Source organism: Chiloscyllium plagiosum, unplaced genomic scaffold, assembly GCF_037043375.1.
Source record: "Chiloscyllium plagiosum isolate Xiang-an unplaced genomic scaffold, Cpla_swu_hap1 HiC_scaffold_15, whole genome shotgun sequence".
Classification (NCBI taxonomy): domain Eukaryota; kingdom Metazoa; phylum Chordata; class Chondrichthyes; order Orectolobiformes; family Hemiscylliidae; genus Chiloscyllium; species Chiloscyllium plagiosum.
In genome coordinates, this window is record NW_028270153.1 from 378553 (window position 1) to 402472 (window position 23920).

Here is a 23920-nt window from a genome sequence, read left to right on the forward strand (position 1 = left end):
AATTGGACCGCTCCAAGCGAGTCACCAACTGCATAATTTATTTCCATCCCCAACAACCTATCTTAATATGGATCTAACTTTCACCAAAAGTTTTTGAAGGATAAGAAGAGGGAGACAAGAGGAAAATGGGTTTGGCCTTGAGTTTCTCTAACTTTGAGCTGCACGAACACCAGGGGTCAAATGGGTTTTTTCTGTGTTGGAACAGCCCTGCCCATGTGGTCAGTATCACCAGTTGCTGGAGACTCTGGGAAACCCTTGCCACAAACATTAGAGATCCTCCCTGAACTAGAACAAAGAAAATTTACAGCCCAGGAACAAGTCATTCTGTCCTCCAAGCCTGAGCAGATCCAAATGTACTGTCTAAACCAGTCGGTCAATTCCTAAGCATCTGTGTCCCAAAACTCCCACCTACTTATGCATTTATCCAGACGCATCTTAAATGAATATACCGTGCCTGCCTCTACCACCTCTGCTGGCAATGCGTTGCAAACGCCCACCACCCTCTGTGTGAAGTACTTGTCGCGTGTATCACCCTTAAACTTTTCACCTCTCACCTTGAAAGCGTAACCTCCCGTTATTGAATCCCTCACCCTGGGAAAAAGCTTGTCTCTATCCACCCTGTCTATACCCTTCATGATTTTATAAACTTCAATCAGATCCCCCCTCAATCTCCTTTTTTCTAATGAAAATAAACCTAATCTACTTAACCTTTCTTCATAGCTAGCACCTTCCATACCAGGCAACATCCATAGAAGAATACAGCGCAGTACAGGCCCTTTGGCCCTCGATGTTGCGCCGATCCAAGCCCACCTAACCTATACTAACCCACTATCCTCCATATACCTATCCAATGCCCGCTTAAATGCCCATAAAGAGGGAGAGTCCACCACTGCTGCTGGCAGGGCATTCCATGAACTTACGACTCGCTGAGTGAAGAACCTACCCCTAACTTCAGTCCTATATCTACCCCCCCTTAATTTAAAGCTATGCCCCCTTGTAACACCCGACTCCATACGCGGGAAAAGGTTCACACTGTCAACCCTATCTAACCCCCTAATCATCGTAAACCTTCTCTGCACCTTCTCCAAAGCGTCCACATCCTTTTGATAATGTGGCGACCAGAACTGTACACAGTATTCTAAATGCAGCCAAACCAATGTCTTGTGCAATTTTAACATGACTTGCCAGCTCTTATACTCAATACCCCGTCCAATGAAGGCAAGCATACTATATGCCTTCTTGACCACACTATCCAGCTGTGCAGCAACCTTCAGGGTACAATGGACCTGCATTCCCAGATCTCTCTGCCCATCAACTCAGGCTCTTCCGTTCATTATATAATTCGCTCTAGAACTAATCTTGCCTAAATGCATCACCTCACATTTTTCTGGATTGAAAACCATCTGCCATTTTTCCGCCCAACTCTCCAGTCTATCTATATCCTCCTGTATTCTCTGACAGTCCCTTATGCTTTCTGCTACTCCACCAATCTTCATGTCATCTGCAAACTTGTTGATCACACCAGCAGTGCCCTCTTCCAGATCATTTATATATATTACAAACAACATTGGCCCCAACACTGACCCCTGTGGAACACCACTGATCACCTTTCTCCATCTCGAGAAACTCCCTTCAACTACTATTCTCTGTCTCCTATTGCTCAACCAGTTCTTTATCCACCTAGCTAGGACACCCTGCACACTATATGACTTCACTTTCTCCATTAGTCTACAATGGGGAACCTTATCAAATGCCTTACTGAAATCCATGTATATGATATCAACAGCCCTTTCTTCATCTATCAACTTGGTCACTTCCTCGAAGAACTCGATTAAGTTGGTAAGGCACGATCTCCCCCACAAAAAACCATGTTGCCTATCACTGATAAGCCCATTCATTTCTAAATATAAATAGATCCTATCCCTCAGTATCTTCTCCAGCAACTTTCCCACCACTGACGTCAGGCTTATTTGTCTGTAGTTACCCGGAATATCCCTACTACCCTTTTTGTACAGGGGGACAACATGAGCACCCTCCAGTCCTCCGGCACCTCACCTGTATTTAAGGATGTTACAAAGATATCTGTCAGGGCCCCAGCTATTTCCTCTCTCGCCTCCCTCAGCAGCCTGGGATAGATCCCATTCGGTCCTAGGGATTTGTCCACATTAATAACCTCTAGCCTACCCAACACATCTTCCCTACCTAATCAAACTTCTATCTCTAATCTCAACATTCATCATGTTCCTCTCCTCAGTGAACACTGATGCGAAGTATTCATTCAGAATCTCACCCATTCTCCCAGTGCTTATCAATATCACAGATCCTGTGACTTGTTTCTCACTTCTCCTCCCCAATGTGTTATCATTTCTTTGTTTAGGCTGGATTTTTAGTTTATTCATTCATAGGATGTAAGTGTTGCTGACTAGTCCAGCATCTATTGTCCATCTCTAACTTGCCCAGAAGGCAGTTAAGAGTCAATCACATGACTGTTAGACTGGAGTCACATGGAGGTCAGACCAGCTAAGGATGGAAGATTTCTTTCCCTAAAGGTTTTTACAACAATTCACATAGGTTACATGATTGTCACCCATCTGCCATGGTGGAATTTAACCATATGTACCTAGAACGTTAGCCTGGGGTTTGAACTGTTACACCACTGACATTACCATGATGTCAACTCCTGCCTATATTCAACCACAAATACCAAATTAAATTTATGAATATGTCCAAAGTTCCCAAATTGGGCTGAGTGGCCAGTTCAGTGAATAACTGATACAGTCGATGCTGCTTTGACGCATGTTTCTTCAAAGTGAATTGGCTTTGACGCGACTGAAGAATTTAGACCATTATTTATGGAACACGAACTTTCCTTACCTGTATTGACTGTAATGCGATTCTGGCCCCATTAGTTTAAATGGTGTGGCTATTGCATGATTTTCTTATAACGCATGATTGCATAAGAATGCAACAATCGCATTATATTAGAACCAACCATAAGAATTTTCATTGAAACTTATTTCCTTTTTCTCAACATGATCTCACACCAAGTCAAATAAATGTGCAGTCTTAGTCATGTACCTACCAGTCTTTCTGCTATCTTTGCAAGGAGATTGGAATTATACAAGCGCCAGGAATAGTCTTCCCAAGAACTCCATACATACACACACGGTTTCTCGTACAGATACGGAATACAACAATATGATCTGAAACACAGCGAATACAAGAAAACGGATAAGTAAATAAGAAAAATTGACCCATGTGTTAACTTAAGGGATGCAATGATCTCCATATCTACTGTTTTCATGATACATCTGATCTACAATAACTGGTAATCACTGCCAACAACAACAATTAACATTCAAAAATATCACCAGGTATTTCGAAGGAGTATTACCAAACAAACTTTGACATTGAACCAGAAGCAGAGATCTTAAGACTGACGAGCAAAAACTCGGATAGAAATGTAAATTTGCATCTTCCCAAAATGGTTACAACACAAGAGGCTAACTGGTTCATTTCTTTGCTGGGGTCTCAAAGAGTCTCTCACCCAGTCTCATTCCATCACCTTCTCCCCATTCCTCTGCATATTCTTTCCTTCAAATAACAATCAAATTCCATTTTCAATACCTCCACTCACTCTCAGAAAATACATTCCAGAATGAAAACAAAATATGCTGAAAATCACAGCGGATCAGGCTGCATCCAGGGAGGGAAGGCAGCCAATGTTTCAAGTTTAGATGGCTCTTTACCAGAGCTTGCTCTCTCTCTCTCTCTCTCCATAGATGCTACCTGACCATTGTAATTTCCAGCATTTTTTAAGTACAGATTCCAGCATCTGAAGTAATTTGCTTCTCCTACTATATTCCAGACTTTAACTACTTCATAAGACCACAAGACATAGAAGCAGAAGTACGTCATTCAGCCCATCTAGTCTGTTCCACCATACAATGAGATTATGGCTGATCAGATAATCCTCAACTCCAGTTTGCTACCTTTTCCCCATAATCCTTGATTCCCTTACTGATTAAAAATCTGTCTATCTCAGTCTTGGATATTTTTAATGACCCAGCCTCAACAGTCCTTTGAGGTAAAGAATTCCACAGATTGACTATCCTCTGAGAGGAGAAATTCCTCCTCATCTCAATGTTCAAAATGGCAATTCTTTATTCTGAGATTGTGCTCTCTGGCCCTCGGCTTTCCCACATGAGAAAACAACCTCTCTGAATCTACCCATTCAAGTCCCCTAACAATCCTGTATGTTTCAATAAGGTCACTTCTAATTCTTCTCAATTCCAATGAATTGGAATTCCACAGGCCCAATCTAGAGTCATCAAGACATATAGCATGGAAACAGATCCTTCAGTCCAACTCGTCCACAACAACATCCCAATCTGACCCAATTCCATTTGCCAGTATTTGACCAATATCCCTCTAAATCCTTCCAATCTACTCTCCACATACGACATTCCCTCCATACCCAATATCAGCCTAGTTAACATTCCCTGTGCTGCCTTTAAGTTAAGAATACCTTTCCACCTTTACTGTTCACAGTTTGCCAGCTGTGGTTTAACTACAGTACTGCCTTGTATAGTTTTAGTAATACTTAATGATTTTTATATTCAATTCCCCTTGAAATAAAGGATACCATTCTAATTGCCTTCCTATTACCCATTGAATTTGGATGCTCAGTTTTTGGGCTTTGTACACAAGAGTCTCCAAATCTCTCCATGTTTCTAATAATAATAAATAATATTCAGCTCCTCTATTCTTCCTGCCGAAGTGCAAAACCACACATTTTCTCATATTGTATTTCATCTGACAAGTTTGTGCCCTCTCATTTAACCTGTCTATATCCCTCTGTATCATCCACACCACTGTCTTCCCATCTATTTTGTGTCATCTGCAAGCTTGGTAACAGTACATTCAGTTCCCTCATCCAAGTCATTAATAAATATTATAAATAATTGCACTCCTCTATTCATGTTAATACACCAGTTCAACACTGCAGGGTCTTATAACAAGGAGTACATCATCAAACACTTTATTGAAATCCATAGATACATCATCTACTGGTTCTCCTTTACCTATCCTGCTTGTTACTCGCTGCGTGAAAACATTATTCCTGAGTTGCCATCACTTCTTTAGGCAATCACCTTAAATCCATGTTCTCTTGCTCTTGATCCTTCTACTAACTGGACCAGTTAGAAGATGGAAATGAGGTGGAAAATTGTAAGGAGGGAATTGCAGAGCCTGGGATCAAGTCAACTAAAGACATGACCATCAATAATGGAGCAATTATTGTTGGGAATGCACTAAAGCCTAGAATTAGAGGAGCACAGATGTCTCCAAGAGTTGCCTGGCGGGAAGTGATTACATATATAGAGGGATGAGATCATGGAGAAATTTGAAAATGCAGATGAAAATTTTAAAATTGAGTCACTATTTAAGCTGGAGCCAATATAAACCAAGTGAGCACAGGGTGAAAGGTGAATAGGACTGGGATAAGTAAGGACATGGAAAGCTGGGTTGTGATAACCTCAAGCTTATAGAGGATGTAATGTGGAAGAGCAGCCAAGAGTATGTTAGAATAGTCTGGAGATTAACAAGGGATCGATGAGGCTTTCAGGAACAGATGAGTTGAGATAGTTGCAGAGTTAGGAAATGTTACAGAGGTAGAAATAGATGATTGTAATGATGATGGTGAAGTGATAAGAAGTTCATCTCTGGGTCAAATGTCACACTGAACTTTGCAAGTGATTCAGTTAGGAGAAAGAAAGGACTGCAGATGCTGGAGATCAGAGTTGAGAGTGTGGTGTTGGAAAAGCACAGCAGGTCAGGCAGCATCCAAGCAGCAGGAAAATCAACGTTCCACACATGAGCCCTTTGGATGCTACTCCTCGGATGCTGCCTGACCTGCTATGCTTTTCCAGCACCACATTCTTGACTTTGCAAGTGATTCAGCCTCAGACAGTTGTCCAGGATAGGCATGAAGTTGTCCAGGATAGGTTACAGGAAAAGAGATTGTGGTCAGGACTAAAGACAATGGTTTCGTTTTCCTAACATTTAATTGGAGGAAATCTCTGTGAATCCTATACTGGATGTTGGACAAATAACTGACAATTTAGAGGTAATAAAGGAGTTGCGAAATATGGTGGCAAGGGAGAGCTAGGGGTGTAGTGATTGTAATGAGTTCAGCCAGGTGGACCTCATAGAATATTAATTCCCTAATTGGGGCTGTTAATCTGGTCAAATCAGTGAGCCCTGGCTGACAGATAAAAAGAGTGACATTCTGACACTCTGACAACTGGCTCTAGGAAAGCTTGACCACTGTCAAGGACTTTCCACATGCAAATAAAGGATGACTTGGTAATGGGATATTGGCCTCTGTGGAGTTATTTCAAAGATTTGTCAGCATATGTCTAGAAATTAATGCATTTCTGGATGATGTCACCAAAAGGCAGGATGTGGATGAGAAATAGGAGGGATCAAGGATGGTTTTTTTGTACAACGTCAGAGATAACAGTGTGGGAAAAGAAGAAAAGTCAAATGATTTTCTACAATTGTACAGATAAGAATGAAACTGAGTGAGAGCAGTCTCCCTGTCAAAATATGTGTTCAATCCTTCTGCTATGTTGTTCTTCTCCATTAAAATTTCTCTGACACTGACTGAGAGGACCTACATCTGTCTTTATTAATCTCTTTCTCTTCATATAGTTATTGAAGCTTATATCCCTGCAATCTTACTCTCATAATCTATTTTTCCTCTCTTGATTAAATTTTTTTGGCTTCTTTTGCTGAATTCTTAAATGGTCCCAATCTCCAGGCATGCTGCTTTGTCTGGCAAGTTTATACACCTCTTCTTTGGATCACATACTGTCCTTAATTTTTTTTGTAAGCCACAGTTGAGCTACTTTTGCAGTTTTATTTTTGCGCCAGATAGGAATAGTGTTATAATTCATGCATCTGCTCTTTAAATATGAACAATAACCTATCCATCATCAATCTTTTCAGTAAAATCTCATTGTTACCAGATTAGAGTCCTATATCTCCCAAACGGCACTAATGGTGAACCTACACAAAATGAAGAGTGTCCAACTAAGGATGAACAATAATGGTGGCTTTGCCAGTGAACATGCAAAATCATTTAAAAACAAATAATTGTTTAGCACCAATTTATTGAATTTTTCTGAACGCACCTGTCAAATTCTGTGTATTCTGCTTTTGTAGGTGGTGTAATTGAGTTTTGTTTTGGAGGTAAACTGATTTCAGTATTCTCTAGCTCGTCATCTGAATCTCTTGTGTCCAGTAAAGATCTCTTCTCCTCATTGTCATCCACCTTTCCTTCTTTTTTCTTTCTGGTGACAAGTTCTACCAACTTCCCATAATTACCTTAAATAAAATAAAATTAACATTTTGATTTCACTCCTCCTACACGGAGGTTTCAAAGCAGCACAACAATTAAAACAAAAAAGAAATTGCAGGAACAACTCAGCTGGAATGGCAGCACCTGTGGGGTGAGAAACTGAGTTATTGTTTCAAAACCAAAGACTCTTCTTCCAAGGATATAATAAGTTAAGAATTGTAAAATTGTGCATGAAAAACTGAGCCACCTCTGAGCAGACATGACATTGACTTTTACACCTGCCACCAAACCTGGGCTGTATAATCAGATGCTGCTTGACCTGCTGTGCTTTCCCAGCACCACTCTAATCTTGACTCTGATCTCCAGCATCTGCAGTCCTCACTTTCGCCTGTATAATCAGGTGTTTCTATCCAAAAAATTGGCATAAGGATTTGGAAAGGTTCAGTGAATTGGCAAAAAAATAGTAAAAGGAGTGTAAAGTGGGAAAATGTGGGGTCATCTACTTTGACAGGCAGTATAGAAAATTAGCATTTATTTAACCCGAAGGCAATTGTATAACTCTGAGGTACAGAAGAATCTTGATCTTTTAACACAGGAATGAAAAAAATTTAATCTGCTGGTACAGCATGTGATTCGAAAGGTAAAGGGAACATTGTTATACACTGCAATGGGAATGGAAAATAAAGATAGGAATTTATTGCTGCAGTCATACATGTTATTGGTGAGACTACATCTGGAGTACTATGTACAGTTTTTGGTCTCCCATTTGAGAAAAGTATTATTGAATAATAGTAATAACCTCAGAGGATGTACCTGGGATGGAGGCATTATCGAGGGAAGGAAGATTGAACAGGCTGAATCTGTAACCGTTAGAGTTTAGAAGAATGAGAGATGATCTTATTGAAACACATAAGAGCCTGTGGAGTTTTGACAGTTGACAGCAAAAGGTTGTTTCCGTTTGTGGGACAGACTTGAGCCAGGAGCTACAGTTTAAAATTAAATAATCCCCCATTTAAGACAGAGATGAGAAGAACAGTTTTCTCTGAGAGTCATGAATCTGTGGAATTCTTTTTCCCAAGGAATTGTGAAGGTGGGTCTATCAAAAACAAGACAGTGGTGGATGAATTTTTGATTAACAAAGAACTCAAAGCATATGGGTGGGGGGTTGGCAGGATGTGGATTAAAGTCACCTATCAGATCACCCATGATCATTTTGAATGGTACAGCTGTCTTGATGGGCAGAATGGGACATTCCTAATTCTAATCTGTATGTTCCAAATAAACTTCAGGATGCAGCAAGAATGCAAAGACACTTACCGCTTGAGATAATGCGGCAGGAATTCAGGATTGTGGCTGAAAGCAGTCTCTGGTGTCGAAGTCCCAGACTATATGACTAGGCAAGTGTGGATTTCTCAGAGGTGGTGTGAGGCTCCACAGTAGAGGGGTGATGTGGGCAGAATAGCCAGCCTAGACCCCCCACTCATCCCCTCACTGTTAAACCACAGTGAGTTCAGGATGGGAAGCGACTAGTGGAAAGGGCAACTCCCTCCCCCTCCCCCTCCTTTTCCCGCCAACTAACAGTGGCTGCAAACCTGCTGAGGAAGGATGCAAAATTCTGCACATATAAACTGGTCAAAAGAAGACCATTTGGCCCCACAGTGTGTCTGTGGGTGAATGAAAGGTGTTATATAGCCGTGCAGATATGACACTTCAACTGAAAACTCAAATAATGTTTTCAATGGGGCAAGGGCTTCTGCTTCTACCAACCTTTCAGGTAGCAAGTTCCTGATCCTCATCAGCCTTTGGGTGAAAGTGTTATTGCTCAATTCAACTCTTAAACAGAGGTGACCATTCAGCAAAATTCAATGGATGGAAATAGTGAAACTGCTCCTCCAATCACAGGCTGGTTCACTCCTATGCTTTTTGTTATGAGACACAATCACCTGATGAAGGAGCGGCGCTCTGAAAGCTTGTGTGCTTCCAATTAAACCTGTTGGAGTATAACCTGGTGTTGTGTGATTTTATGCTTTTTGTTGATCGACTAACTGGGAGGATGGAAAGCAAGTCAGGCTGCACAGTGACTGGGTCCGTAAAGTGGGTGCAAAGGTGTAAAGTAAAAGAGAACAGCTGCAAAGGGGAATGAGCAGCTACAAAGGGGATACTGAATTTTCAAAGGTCGGGTGGATCTCAAAGGGGAAACATTTGTTTTCATGGGGAGAAAACAATTTTAAATTTTTCAGCAAGGAAATACTTAGCCGTTGGAAACAGGAAAAATCGAGTGACAAATTCTTCACAAATTAACGTTGAATCTCTAGATTAAAACTGCAGAATTTAGGAACTACAAATATGAGCACTGAACCAAAGGTTTAATATAATGTTGAAGTTTTATTTAGTAAAGGTTTCTATTAATGTGTTATCACATGTTAAAGCATCTCCCTTACTATGAATTACTTGAGTGGCTGGCTTTAAGACAGACATACAACTGTTCAGCTGTGACACCTCGAGTCAGCAGAAAGCCTTTATAGTCATGACTTTTTATGTATATCAATGGCTTTTTCGAATAAAAATATTTGTTACTAACTTATGCTTATTGTTTTGCACCAATTTGAATATTGTCATCCCTACAAAGCTGATGCTTTCCTTGTATTTTGTGTTTTGTGGTTTTAAAGTTAATCTTGGGGGATATTGCTGAAGCTTTAAATTCTGCATCTGTGTGAGTCCAAATTCCCCATATATAAGCGTAAACATGGAGATGTTGCTACTTTGTGATGGCATTACTAAATGAAAGAGTTGGTGAGACTGAAAAATTAGCTCCTGAAAACAAAACTGTTGCCCCCAAAAATCAAAAGGTAGCCTCCAGTAAAATTCAAGAGAAGCCCTCGAAGAAACAATTGAGCCCTGATTCCTATCACTATGTGGTTGACTCCGCAGCTTTAAAAGTTGCTGTCAAAGAAGGTTTCTTGTAGATAGTACACAAAGACATCACTGCGGATCAGTGGTGAAAATGAACATTGAGCAATTATCAGTGAACATCCCCACTTCTGACCTTATGATGGAGGGAAGGCCATTGATGAAGCAACTGAAGATGGTTCGGCCAAGGACACTACCCTGAGGAACTCCTGCAGAGAGGTCCCGGAGCTGAGGTGACTGACTTCCAACATCCACAACCATCTTCCTACATGCCAGGTGTAACACCAACCAGTAGAGATCCCTCCCACCCCCACGCCCCCGATTCCCATTGACTCAGGGCGCTTTGTGCTACACTTGGTTAAATGTTACTTTGTTGTCAAAGACAATCATTCTCAATTCAGAGTTTAACTTTTTGTCCATATTTGGATCAAGACTACATTAAGTTCTGGAGGTGATTGAGCCTGGATTGATGAGCAGGTCTTTTTGAGTAAGTGCCACTTAATAGCACCTCATCATTTTGCTGATAAATGACAGTAGATGGCGGGGTGGTAATTGGTCATAATGGGCAACTCCTAGTTTTAATAAAAACATTTTCGGGAAGATGCAAGCATTGTAACTGTACTGGAACAGCTTAACTAGAGAAGTAGCTAGATACAGAGCACAAGTTTTCAGTGCTATTGCTGCAATGTCATCAGGACCTAATGTGGTTCCTGTATTCAATGTGCTCAGTCATTCTTTGATGTCATGTGGAATTAAACAAATTGGCTGAATGCCTGCATCTATAATAGTGGAAGTCTCCAGAGAAGGCTTTCTGTACTCACATACTCAAATTGCTTGGGTAATTTTGAAATTGTAAAACTTTGTTATTTTATTCAGTGCTAATCCACCTACTGTTCTTGTATTAATTCCTCATAAACTTCATGGAAACATTCTACAAGAGAAACAGGTTTCACTGGAATGACTACCCAGGTGTCAATGAGGAAGTGTCATTAGGTATAGGAATTAATATCATGTACAACTGCACAATAATTATCCTTAGACACTTACAGCATCAAAATAAACCATTTGACCCTCTGTTGGCTCTTTAAAAGAGCAGCTGTGCTTAGTCTCAGATCACAATATTTTGTCTGTAATTCTCATCTGCAGACACCTGTCAAACTCCAGTACACATTATTTATGGAATAAGCTTCCACTACCTTTTCAGCAAGTGTTCAAGATCCGAACCATTATGGGTGAAAGCATTTGTCTTGGTGCCTGTGTGGACCATGACTTGGGGCTACTCCCCCTCTCCCTCAAGGGTCCCAAAAAACATGATCAGAGACATCACGAACCCTTGCACCTGGGAGGCAACAAACCAATCGTAAGTCTCTCTCGTTCCCACAAAACCTCCTATATGTCCCCGTAACTACGGAGTCCCCAGTGCCTAAAGCTCTGCTCCACTTCCCCCTTCCCCTCTGAGCAGCAGGGACAGACTTTGCACCAGAGACCTGTGCCCAATTGCTTACCCCTGCTAAGTCGTCCTCCCCAACAGTATCCAAAACGGTATACTTGTTGACAGAAACACCACAGGAGATCCCTGCACTGCCTGCCAGTTCCCATTCCTACCCCTGACGGTAACCCATCTACCTTCTTCACACAGCTGTGAAGTAACTACCTCCCTGTAACTCCGCTCAATAACCCCATCCGCCTCCCAAATGATCTGAAGTTCATCCAGTTTCAGCTCCAATTCCTTTACAAGGTTCTCGAGGAGCTGGAGTTGGGTGCACTTCCCACAAATGAAGTCAGCAGGGACACTAGAGGTGATCCTTACCTCCCGCATACAGCAAGAGGAAGATTCAACCGCCCTAACCTCCATTCCCACTGTTCTAAATTCCCAAGTAAACCGCTGAAAAAAATGAAACACACACAAAAGAAAACTCTTACCACATTACCAACCGACGCAGAGAACTTTTTTTTGGTTAAAGGAAAAGGATGAGTGGGAGACACGACCCGAGTAGTGTTTCGGGTAAAGCAACCCCCCAAATATGTAACCTCGTGACCTCGCCGACAGCCTCCTGCTTGACGCTCCCGCACTTCCTGCTGCTGAAACAACAATGGCAGACCCCAACACTAGAGGTGGGTTTTTAAACATTTTTCCTCACCTTCCCGACAGCCTCCTGCTTGACAATTCCACACGTCCGGCTGCTGGTAGGAAGAAAGGTGGGGATCTATGGCAGAAATTCAGGGAGCTAGGTTGGAAGCTTACAGCTAGAATAAACAGAGTTTTTATCTCTGGTTTGTTGCCCGTGCCATGTGCTAGTGAAGTGAGGAAGAGGGAGAGCACGTAGCTGAACACACGGCTGCAAGGATGGTGCAGGAGGGAGTGTTTTGGATTCTTAGATAATTGGAGCTCTTTCTGGGGGAAGGTGGGCCCTCTACAAACAGGTTGGTCTTCAACTGAACCAGAGGGGTACCAATATCTTGGGGGAGGAATTTGCTAATGTTCTTCGGGGAGGGGGGGGGGGGTTTAAACTAATACAGCAGGGGGATGGGAACCTGAATTGTAGTTCCAGTCTACAGAAAGTTGAGGGTAGTGAGGTCAGGAATAGGTTTACAAGGTCGTGAGAGGGCACCGGCAATCAGGATGCTGGTTTGAAATGTGTATACTTCAATGCCAGGAGCATCCAGAATGAGGGTGGGTGAATTTGTGGCATGGGTTGTTCCTGGGATTTCAATGTTGTGGCCATTTCAGAGACATGGTTAGAGGAAGGGCAGGAATGATTGTTGCAGATTCCAGGATTTAGATGTTTCAGCAAGAACAGAGATGTTGGTAAAAAGGGAGTGGGGGGGGAGGGTGGCATTGTTAATCAAGAGTAGTATTACAGCAGCTGAGAGAACGTTTGAGGAGTCAATCCACTGAGGTAATTTGGGCTGAGGTTAGAAACAGGAAAGGAGAGGTCACCCTGTTGGGAGTTTTCTATAGGCCTCTGAATTGTTCCAGGGATGTAGAGGAAAGGATAGCAAAGATGATTCTTAATAGGAGCGAGAGTAAAAGGGTAGTTGTTATGGGGGACTTTAAATTCCCCAATATTGACTGGAAATACTATATTTCAAGTGGGTCAGTTTTTGTTCAATGTGTGCAGGAGGCTTTTCTGACACTGTATGTAAACAGGCCAACAAGGGGCAATGCCATACTGAATTTGGTAACGTTTACAATAGCAATGGGCAGGGATAGGTATATACCACAAGGAATAACTGGGGGAAAGGCAATTATGATTTGGCAGGACTTTTTTACTCTGTCTGGGAGCAGTGGGAGACAGAGCGGAGGTGACATTGGGACCAGGAGGTTGCCGGGAAGGTAAGTGAACAGTACAAATACTTACCTTCAAAGCCCGCGGCCTTTTTACCCGTCCGGGAGCAGAGGGAGACAGAGCGGGGGTAACGTTGGGACCAGGAGGTTGCGAGGAAGGTTCTATCTCCGTCCCACTCCCCCTCTCTAACCAGAAGAAAAGGACTCTGTAAGGTAAGATCTTTTCTTTTCTTTTATATATTTAAGTGCATTGCTTGGTATTAGTTATTTGAGTTAAAGCTAAGGTTTACAATTGCAGGGGACCTCAGACCCGTGGCACGTGCCTCTTGTTTGATGTGGGAGCTCAGAGATGTGGCTGACGTCCCTGACTCTTACACTTGCAAGAAGTGTGTTGAGCTGCAGCCCTTGCTTGACCGCATGACAGCTCTGGAGCTGCAGCCGGACTCACTGTGTAGCATCTGCAATGCTGAGGTGGTCGTGGATAGAACGTTTAGAGAATTGCAGAGAAAAACAGGGAATGGGTGACCAAAACACAGAGAAAGAGTAGGAAGACAGTGCAGGTGTCCCTAGCAGTCATCTCCCTCCAAAACAGGTATACCGTTTTGGATACTGTTGGGGGAAATAGCTCACCGGGGAGGGCAGCAATTGCCAGGATCGTGGCACCGTGGCTGGTTCTGGTGTTCTCGTAGGGGCATAGTCAGAGGGATTCTATTGTGAGGGGAGTAGATAGGCTGTTCTGTGGCCAAAAATTAGACTCTCGGATGTATGTTGCCTCCCAGGTGCTCGGGTCAGGGATGTCACCGATCGGGTGCAGAGCATTCTGAAAAGGGAGGGTGAACAGCCAGTTGTCGGGGTGCATATAGGCACCAACGATATAAGTAGGAAACGAGATGAGGTCCTGAAAGAAGAATTCAGAGAGCTAGGAGAGAAGTTAAAGAGGAGGACCTCAAAGGTACCAGTGCCACGTACTAGCCAGGGTAGAAATGAAAGAATAGGCAGGATGAACATGTGGCTTGAGGGATGGTACAGGAGGGAGGGATTCAGATTTGTGGGACATTGGGACCGCTTCTGGAGAAGGTGGGACTATCACAAATTGAATGGTCTGCACCTGAACCAGACTGGAATTAATGTCCTTGGGGGAGATTTTGCTACTGCTGTTGGGGAGGGTTTAAACTAATATGGCAGGGGGCTGGAAACCAGAAGAGAACACCAGTGGACAGTGAGGTGGAAACTACAGACTGTAAGGAACAGGATCATGAAGTTATCATTACCAAGGGGAAGAGTAGGCAGAGAGCAGATAAATGCAAAGGAACTGGTGGTCTGAAGTGCATATGCTTTAATGTGAGGAGTATAGTGGGTAAGGCAGATGAACGTAGGGCTTGGATTGGTGCCTGTGAGTATGACGTTATTGCAATCACAGAGACTTGGTTGAAGGAAGGGCATGATTGGCAACTCAATGTTCCAGATGCTTCAGACAGGACAGGGAGGGAATTTAAAGGAGAGGGAGGAGTTGTATTGCTGGTCAGGGATGATATCATGGCTGTGCTAAAGGAGGACAATATGGAGGGCTTGAACAATGAGGCATTACGGGTAGAGCTGAGAAATAAGAAGGGTGCAGTTACATTGTTAGGGCTGTACTACAGGCCTCGCAACAGTGAGCATGAGATAGAAGAACAAATAGGTAAACAGATTATGGAAAGATGGAGAGGCAACAGGGTGGTGGTGATGGGAGATTTTAGTTTCCCCAACATTGACTGGGATACATAGTGTCAGAGGTCTGGATGGGGCAGAAAAGTTTTCTACAGCAGTATGTCAATAGTCCAACTAGGGAAGGGGCCATATTGGACCTGGTGTTGGGGAATGAGCCAGGCCAGGTGATAGAAGTTGCAGTGGGAGATTTCTTTGCAAATAGTGACCACAATTCTGTAATTTTTAGAATACTTGTAGACAAAGATGAGAGTGGTGCTAAGGGAAGAGTACTAAACTGGACCTAAGCCAATTATATCAAAATTCGTCAGGAGCTGGGAAATGTGGACTGGGGGCAGCTTTTTGAAGGGAAATCCACATTTGATGTGTGAGAGGCTTTCAAAGATAGGTTGAAGATAGTGCAGGATAGGCATGTCCCTTTGAAAACAAGGGATAGGAAAGGCAAGATTCATGAACTGTGGATGACAGGAGAAATCATGCGACTAGCCAAGAGGAAAAGGGAAGCATACATAAAGTCCAGGCAGCTAAGAACAGAACAAGCTTTGGAGGAAAATCGGGAGAGTATGACCATTCTGAAATGAGGAATCAATCGGACTAAAAGGGGTCATGAAATAACTTTAGAGAGCAGAATTAAGGAGAATCCCAAAGCCTTTTATTCTTATATAAGAAGCAAGAGGGTAACTAGAGAAAGGGTTGATCCACTAAAGGATAAGGAAGGAAGGTTGTGTGTCAAATCTGAGAAAATGGGTGAGATTCTCAATGAGGAGAGGGACATAATGAATGTTCAGATTAGAGATAGAGGTTTGTTTACTCCTGATTACATTGACATAAGGTGGGAGGATGTGTTGGGTAGGTTAAAGGATGTTAAGGTAGACAAATCCCCAGGACTGGATGGGATCTATCCCATGTTGCTGAGGGAGGCGAGAGATGTAATAACTGGGGCCCTAACGGATATCTTTGTAGCATCCTTAAACACAGATGAAGTGCCGGAGGACTGGAGAGTTGCTCATGTTGTTCCACTGTTCAAGAAGGACAGTAGGGATATTCCAGGTAACTACAGACCAGTGAGCCTGACATCAGTGGTGGGAAAGTTGTTGGAAAAGGTACTGAGGGATAGGATCTATTTATAATTAGAAAAGAATGGGCTTATCAGTGACAGGCAACATGGTTTGGTGCAGGGGAGATCATGCCTTACCAACTTAATAGAGTTCTTCGATGAAGTGACCAAGTTGATAGATGAAGGAAGGGCTGTTGATGTCATATACGTGGATTTTAGTAAGGCGTTTGATAAGGTTCCCCATGTAAACCAATGTAGAAAGTGAAGTCACATGGTGTGCAGGGTATTCTAGCTAGGTGGATAAAAGACTGGTTGAGCAACAGGAGACAGAGAGTAGTAGTTGAAGGGAGTTTCTTGAAATGGAGAAAGGTGACCCGTGGTGTTCCACAGGAATCAGTGCTGGGGCTACTGTTGTTTGTGATATACATAAATGATCTGGAAGAGGGCACTGGTGGTCTGATCAGTAATTTTGTAGATGACACAAAGATTGGTGGTGTAGAAGAAAGCATAGTGGACTGTCAAAGAATACAGGAGAATATAGATAGACTTGAGAGTTGGGCGGAGAAGTGGAAGATGGAGTTCAATCCGTGCAAATGTGAAATGATGCATTTTGGAAGGTCTAATTCTAGAGTGAACTATACTGTAAACGGAAGAGCCTTGGGAAAAGTTGATGAGCAGAGAGAAATCAGGGAGTTCAGGTCCATTGTTCCCTGAAGGTAGGTTGAGTGGTCAAGAAGGCATATAGTATGCTCAGGGTATTGAGTATATGAGCTGGCAGGTCATGATGAAATTGTACAAGACTTTGGTTCGGCCACATTTAGAATACTGTGCACAGTTCTGGTCGCCACATTACCAAAAGGATTGGAGAGGGCGCAGAGAAGGTTTACAAGGATGTTGCCTGGGCAAAGTTTAAGGGGGATACACACGGAAAGTACTTTACACAGAGGGTGGTAGATGCCTGAAACGCGTTGCCAGCAGAGATATTAGAGGCAGGCATGGTAAATTCATTAAAGGTGCGTCTGTTCTGATGGATGAGTAGGTGGGGAGCAGTGGGATACAGATGCTTAGGAATTGGGCGATAGGTTTAGACAGTGGATTTGGATAGGCACAGGCTTGGAGAGCCAAAGAACCTGTTCCTGGGCTTTAAATTTTCTTTGTTCTTTGTTCTCATTTAGGATGCATAGGATAGGGAAGGTAACTGGAGGGGATGTACACACTTGAATGTGGAGTTCATTCAAGGAACAGCTACTTCTGATCCTTGGTAAGTGTATACCTATCAGGCAGGGAGGTAGTTGTTAAAGAGAGGGAGCCATGGTTTACTAAAGAAGTTGAAGCTCTTGTCAAGAGGAAGAAGAAGGCTTATGTGAGGATGTGCCATGAAAGCTCAGATAGGGGGCTTGAGAGTAATAAGTTACCCAGAAAAGATCTAAAGAGAGGGCTAAGAAGAGCCAGGAGGGGACATGAGAAGTCGAAGGCCTTCTATAGGTATATCAGGAATAAAAGAATGACTAGACTAAGATTAGGGCCAATCAAAGATAGTAGTGGAAAGTTGTGTATGGAATCTGAGGACATACAGTAAGTGCTTAAGGAATACTTTTCGTCAGTATTCACGTTGAAAAAGGGCAATGTTAATGGGAATACAGATACAGACTACAAGATTAGATGGGACTGAGGTTGACAAAGAGGAAGTTTTAGCAATTTTGGAAGATCTGAAAATAGATGAAACCCCGGGGCCGGATATTTCCTAGGATTCTCTGGAAAGCCAGGGAGGAGATTGCAGAGCCTTTGGCTTTGATCTTTATGTCATCATTGTCGACAGGAGTAGTGCCAGAAGACTGGAGGATAGCAAATGTTGTTCCCTTGTTTAAGTAGCGGAGTCGGGACAACCCTGGTAATTATAGGTCAGTGAGCCTTACTTTGGTTTTGGGTAAGGTGTTGGAAAAGGTTCTAAGAGATAGGATTTATAAATATCTGGAAAGGAGTAATTTGATTAGGGAAAGTCAACATGGTTTTGTGAAGGATAGATCATGCCTCACTAACCTTATTGAGTTCTTCGAGAAGGTGACAAAACAGGTGAATTAAAATAAACCGGTTGATGTGGTGCATGTGGTGTGGAGAGTATATTGCTGGAGAAGCACAGCAGATCAGGCAGCATCTGAGGACCAGGAAAATCAATGTTTCAGGCTGGAGCCCTTCATCAGGAATCAGGAGTTAAATACTTCACCAGTCACAAATGATGTGCCAGATGACTGGATAGCTAATGTGGTTCCTTTAGGTAAAAACAATGACTGCAGATGCTGGAAACCAGATTTTGGATTAGTGGTGCTGGGAGAGCACAGCAGGTCAGGCAGCATCCAAGGAGCAGCAAAATCGACGTTTCGGGCAAAAGCCCCTTTTGCTGAAAACGTCGATTTTGCTGCTCCTCGGATGCTGCCTGACCTGCTGTGCTCTTCCAGCACCACTAATCCAAAATCTGGTTCCTTTGTTCAAGAAAGGCTGCAGAGATAAGCCAGGAAATTACAGACCAATTAGTCTGACATCAATGATCGGGAAAAATCTCTGAGAGACAGGAAAGGCAGGCAGTGTTCAGGGATAGTCAGCACAGATTTGAGAGAGGGAGATCCTGTCTGACTAATTCCACTTAATTTTTTGAAAAGATGACTAAATATCTTGATGAGGGTAGTGCAGTTAATGTGGTTTACATGGGCTTCAGTAGATTCTTTGGCAAAGTTCCACATGGATGGCAGGTCATAAAGACAAGAAGCCATGGGATCAAAGACAAGTTGGCAAACTGATTCCAAAACTGACTTATAATAAGAGGCAAAGTGTGATGGTGGAGGTCTGTTTTTGTAATTGGAAGCCAGTAGCGTAGTACCAGGACTGGAGCTGGGACCCTTGCTGTTCTTTATGTACATTACAAATTGGATGTGAATGTAGAGGCTATAATTTGTAAGTTTGTAAATTACATGAAAATTGGTCATTTCTTGATAGAGAGGTGGATGGTCTCAGGCTATATTCTGATACTGATAAATTGGGAAGAGCAATGGGGGCAGATGGAATTTAATTGCACTAAGTTGGAGGTGATGCATTTTGGGAGGTCTAATAAGGAAGGACATACACAATGAACGGTAGGTCCCTAAGGAGTGTAGTACTGAGGAGAAAAGGGACCTTGATGTACAAGTCCATAGATGACTGAAGGTGTCAGTACAAGTAGACAGGGCTGTGAAGGCAGCGTTCGGGATGCTTGCCTTAATTAGTCAGGGCGTAGACTATAGGAGCAAGGAAGACTTGTTACAACGTTATAAAACATTGGTTATAAAACAAGGTGGAATACAGTGTGCAATTCTGGTCTTACACTATCAGAAGGATGTGATTGCAATAGAGAGGGTGCAAGGGAGATTCACCAGAATGTTGCCTGGGATGAAAGGTCTCAATTATAAAGAGAGACATGATAGGTTGCATTTATTTTCCATGGAACAGACGAGGCTGGGGGGAGGCTTCTGATTGATAAGATAAAATAGAAGCAGGGACGTTGTTCCAATGGCGGGTGAAACTAGAACTTGGGGGCATAGCCTCAAAATTAGGGGGAGACAAAAAACTGAAGATGCTGGAATCCATGATAGACAAGCAGAAAGCTGGATTAATGCACCAAGCCAGGCAGCATCAGGAGGTGGAGAAATCGACGTTTAAGGTATAACCCTTCTTCAGGACTGGGGGTGGCTGTAAGAAGAGCTGCAGATAAAGGGGTTGGCGGGAGCAGGGTGGTGAAGTGGCAATAGGTGAAGACAGGTAGAGGGTAAAACCTGGTTGCACAGCGGGAGGAATGAATCCGGTAGGTCTCTGGGAGGAGTGGAAGGAAAGAGGAGGGGAAGGGGGCTGGGATCGGATTTGGGGGAAGGGAAGGGAGATTATTTGAAACTGGAGAACTCAATGTTGAGTCCACCAGGCTGTAGGCTACCCAGGCGGAAGATGAGGTTTTGCTCACTCAATTTGCGGTTTGATTCATTGTGGCAATGGAGGAGGCCAAGTAAGGTCATGTCGGTAAGGGAGTGGGAAGGGGAATTAAAATGGGCGGTGACTGGGAGGTCCGGTCAGCCCCTGCAGGCCCTGCTGAGATGCTCGGTGAACTCTTTCCTAAGTTTACATTTGGTCTCCCCAATGTAGAGAAGACCACATCAGGAGCACCTGATGCAAAAAACTAGGTTGGAAGAGAGGCAGGTGAACCTCACCTGGAAGGATTGTTTGGGGCCATAGATGGAGGTGAGGAGGGGTGGTGTACTGACAGGTTTTACATCTTTTCTAGTTGCGGTGAAGATACTTGAGGGTTCAGGGGGGTTGGTGGGGAGAGTGGCGCAAACCAAGGACTGTCAAGGGTAATGGTCATTCCTGAAGAAGGGCATGTGCCCGAAACGTCAAATCTTCTGTTCCCTAGATGCTGCCTGACCTGCTGTGCTGTTCCAGCAATAAAGTTTCAGCAGTAATGGTCCTTCCGGAAGGCAGGGACGGGCGGGGAGGGGCAATGTTCTTGGTGGTGGGGTCTACTTGGAGTTGTCGGAAGTGTTTAAGGATGAGGTCTTTAATGCGGAGACTGGTGGGGTTGTAGGTGAGGACAAGAGGGACTCTGTTTTTATTGTCTTTGGAGTGGGGGAGGTTTAGAGCAGTGGAAAGGGGAATGGTGGTGGTGAAGAGCAGGGCTTTCTTGGATGACAAAGGATGGAAAAGCACGTTGTTCAGAATAGGTGGACATCTGGGATGCTTCGGATGTGGCAGAGGCAGAGGAATTGGGAGAATGGGATGGAGTTCTTACAGGATACTGGGTGGGAGGAGGTGTAGTCCAGGTTGTTCTGAGAGTCTGTGCGTTTGTGGTAAACATCCATCTGGAGACTTTGTTTACTACAAATGGCAACATCCCAGATATCCATCTATTTTGAATAACGTCCCTTTCCCCCCTGTCATCCAGACTGCCCTTATCACACCACCTCCATTGCCCATTCCAATGCTCTAAACCCCCCTGAATGCAATAAAGACAGAGTCCAACTTGTCCTCACCTGTCACCCTACCAGTCTCTGCATCCAATGCCTCATCCTTAAACACTTTATCCAACTCCAACTAGACCCCACCACAAAGAACACCTTCTCCTCCACACTCATCTCTGCCTTCCGCAAGGACCGTTCCCTTGGACAGCCCTTGGTTTGCACTACTCTCCCCACCAACCCCCCTGAAACCCCACATTCCTTCCCCTGCAACCGGAAAAGATGCAAAACTTGCCAGTACACCACCCCCCTCATCTCCATCCAGGGCTTCTATTTCTTATGATGGAAGTATACAAAGTTATGAGAGGCCTCGACAGGAAAGATTGTGAGAAGCTCTTCCCCATGGCAGATGAGTCTAAGACCAGATGGAATAGGTTTAAGCTGAAGAGCAAGTAATTTAGAGGAGATCTGAGAAAAAGATTTTTCACTCAGAGAGTGGAAGAAAAGGAACATGCTGTCTGAGAGGGAATTCTGGATCAGTGGTGCTGGAAGAGCACAGCAATTCAGGCAGCATCCGAGGAGCTTCGAAATCGACGTTTCGGGCAAAAGCCCTTCATCAGGAAAGGGCTTTTGCCCGAAACGTCGATTTCGAAGCTCCTCGGATGCTGCCTGAATTGCTGTGCTCTTCCAGCACCACTGATCCAGAATCTGGTTTCCAGCATCTGCAGTCATTGTTTTTACCTGTCTGAGAGGGAAGTAGAGGCCAGTACTTCCACAGCATTTAAGCAGCAGCTGGATGAGCACTTAAAAAGCATAGAGTCAGAGAGTTGTTCCATGCCGGACAGATATCTTAAATTAATCTAGTCCCATCGCCAGTCTACTGACCAAGTACAGGTAAATGGGATTAGTGTATTGAGGAATCTCGATTATCCGAATACCAATTATCCAAAAATCGGATCATCCGAAGGAGATCTCGAGGTCCCTGTCAAAAAGTTGCAGTAAAAAGGTGTGTGTGTGTGTCTGCCTATCTCGTTCGGATAATCAAAGTTCCTCTGTACATAGAACATAGAACATTACAGCCCATTACAGGCCCTTCAGCCCTCGATGTTGCGCTGACCTGTGAAAATAATCTAATGCTCATCTAACCTACACCATTCCATTATTATCCATATGTATGTCCAATGCCCATTTAAATGCCCTTAATGTCAGCGAGTCTACTACTGTTGCAGGCAGGCCCCTACAACTCTCTGAAAGTGTAGTTTGGTGTTTGTTGGTCAGCATAGATATGGTGGACCGAAGGTATTGTTTCTATGCTGTTTGACTCTATGACATCTATAATGCTCTCTGTTCCAAGGAGAACAATCCTAACTATTTTAATTTCTCTTCATGACTGAAGTCCCTTATCCTGGGTAACATTCTGCTAAACATCCTTCACCAGAGGGAGTGCTTGAAGTTAAGATCACTGTAGATTTTATAGAAATTTGAATAAAAGTTGAATCTTAAAAGATATAATGCTCAGGGAAGAAAGAAGAACAATGTTAAGTTCCAGGAGAAATAGTTTCCAAGTGGTTTGTGAAATTGGATTGTAATCCAATCAAAGCAGGCAGTTTTCTCTCTCTCTCTCTCCCTATCATCTCTCCCTATCATCATTGTCCTTTCACAGAAGCACTGTCTTCAAGACAAAGCTCCCACCAAATCTCATCCCATTTCTGAAGGGAGAAAACCTTTTATCCTGCTTTACTCCAATGATATTATGTGAACATGAAATAATGGAGAAGTCCACAATAACATTGTCCTTCGTGTTAAAATCTGATAATGAAGGGTTTGACCAAAAGAACTAACTCTTTTTTTTAGATTAGATTACTTACAGTGTGGAAACAGGCCCTTCGGCCCAACAAGTCCACACCAACGTGCAACCCACCCATACCCCTACATTTACCCCTTACCTAACACTATAGGCAATTTAGCATGGCCAATTCACCTGACCTGCACATCTTTGGACTGTGGAAGGAAACCGGAGCACCCAGAGGAAACCCACGCAGACACGGGGAGAACGTGCAAACTCCACACAGTTAGTCGCCTGAGGCGGGAATTGAACCCGGGTCTCTGGCGCTGTGAGGCAGCAGTGCTAACCACTGTGCCACCGTGCCGCCCACAAATATACTCTTGTTACATTCACAGCTGCAATTTCATTCACAACATCAATAAAGACAAGTTCTTACCTATGGACACTTCAAAGGTGAGAGCCCGCGACCCCACTGAAGAGTCGATCATGGTTGCCTCAAAAAATGAAGCAAACAGCAGGAATTCCTCCTTCTCCCCTGCAATAGACTGAACAGAAAATGCAATGAATTTCAATGTTGTCATTATTAACATTCTTCTTAACATTTCAGTCTGCTAAATCGAGCCAAGACATCTAAGTGGTCGTATCACACAGTGGGGTGCTATTCTTCCAGTGCTATTGTCATCAGGAAAAGTTAATGAGGATCAAGTCAAATAGATTAATTTTCCTTGTTTGTCTTCATTCTACCAGATGGAGGACGAGTTAAATGGAAGGCAACTACATCCTGCAGCAGTTGCCTCACTCAATCATTACTGGTGATGGGTGTAGTCATTGTAAC

At 43.4% G+C, this 23920-nt stretch overlaps 1 protein-coding gene across 2 annotated transcripts in view; it reads right to left on the bottom strand.

The window, feature by feature from the left end:
* fer1l4 (fer-1 like family member 4) overlaps nucleotides 1-23920 on the bottom strand; it is a 368573-nt gene that overhangs the window by 249296 nt on the left and 95357 nt on the right. For both annotated transcript variants that reach the window (XM_087994630.1, XM_087994631.1), the window contains exons 16-18: nucleotides 23522-23630; nucleotides 7197-7389; nucleotides 3083-3203 (exon numbers count right to left, since the gene is read on the bottom strand). In XM_087994630.1, coding sequence (XP_087850756.1) covers nucleotides 3083-3203; nucleotides 7197-7389; nucleotides 23522-23630 — 423 coding nt within the window. The remainder of the gene's footprint in view (nucleotides 1-3082; nucleotides 3204-7196; nucleotides 7390-23521; nucleotides 23631-23920) is intronic.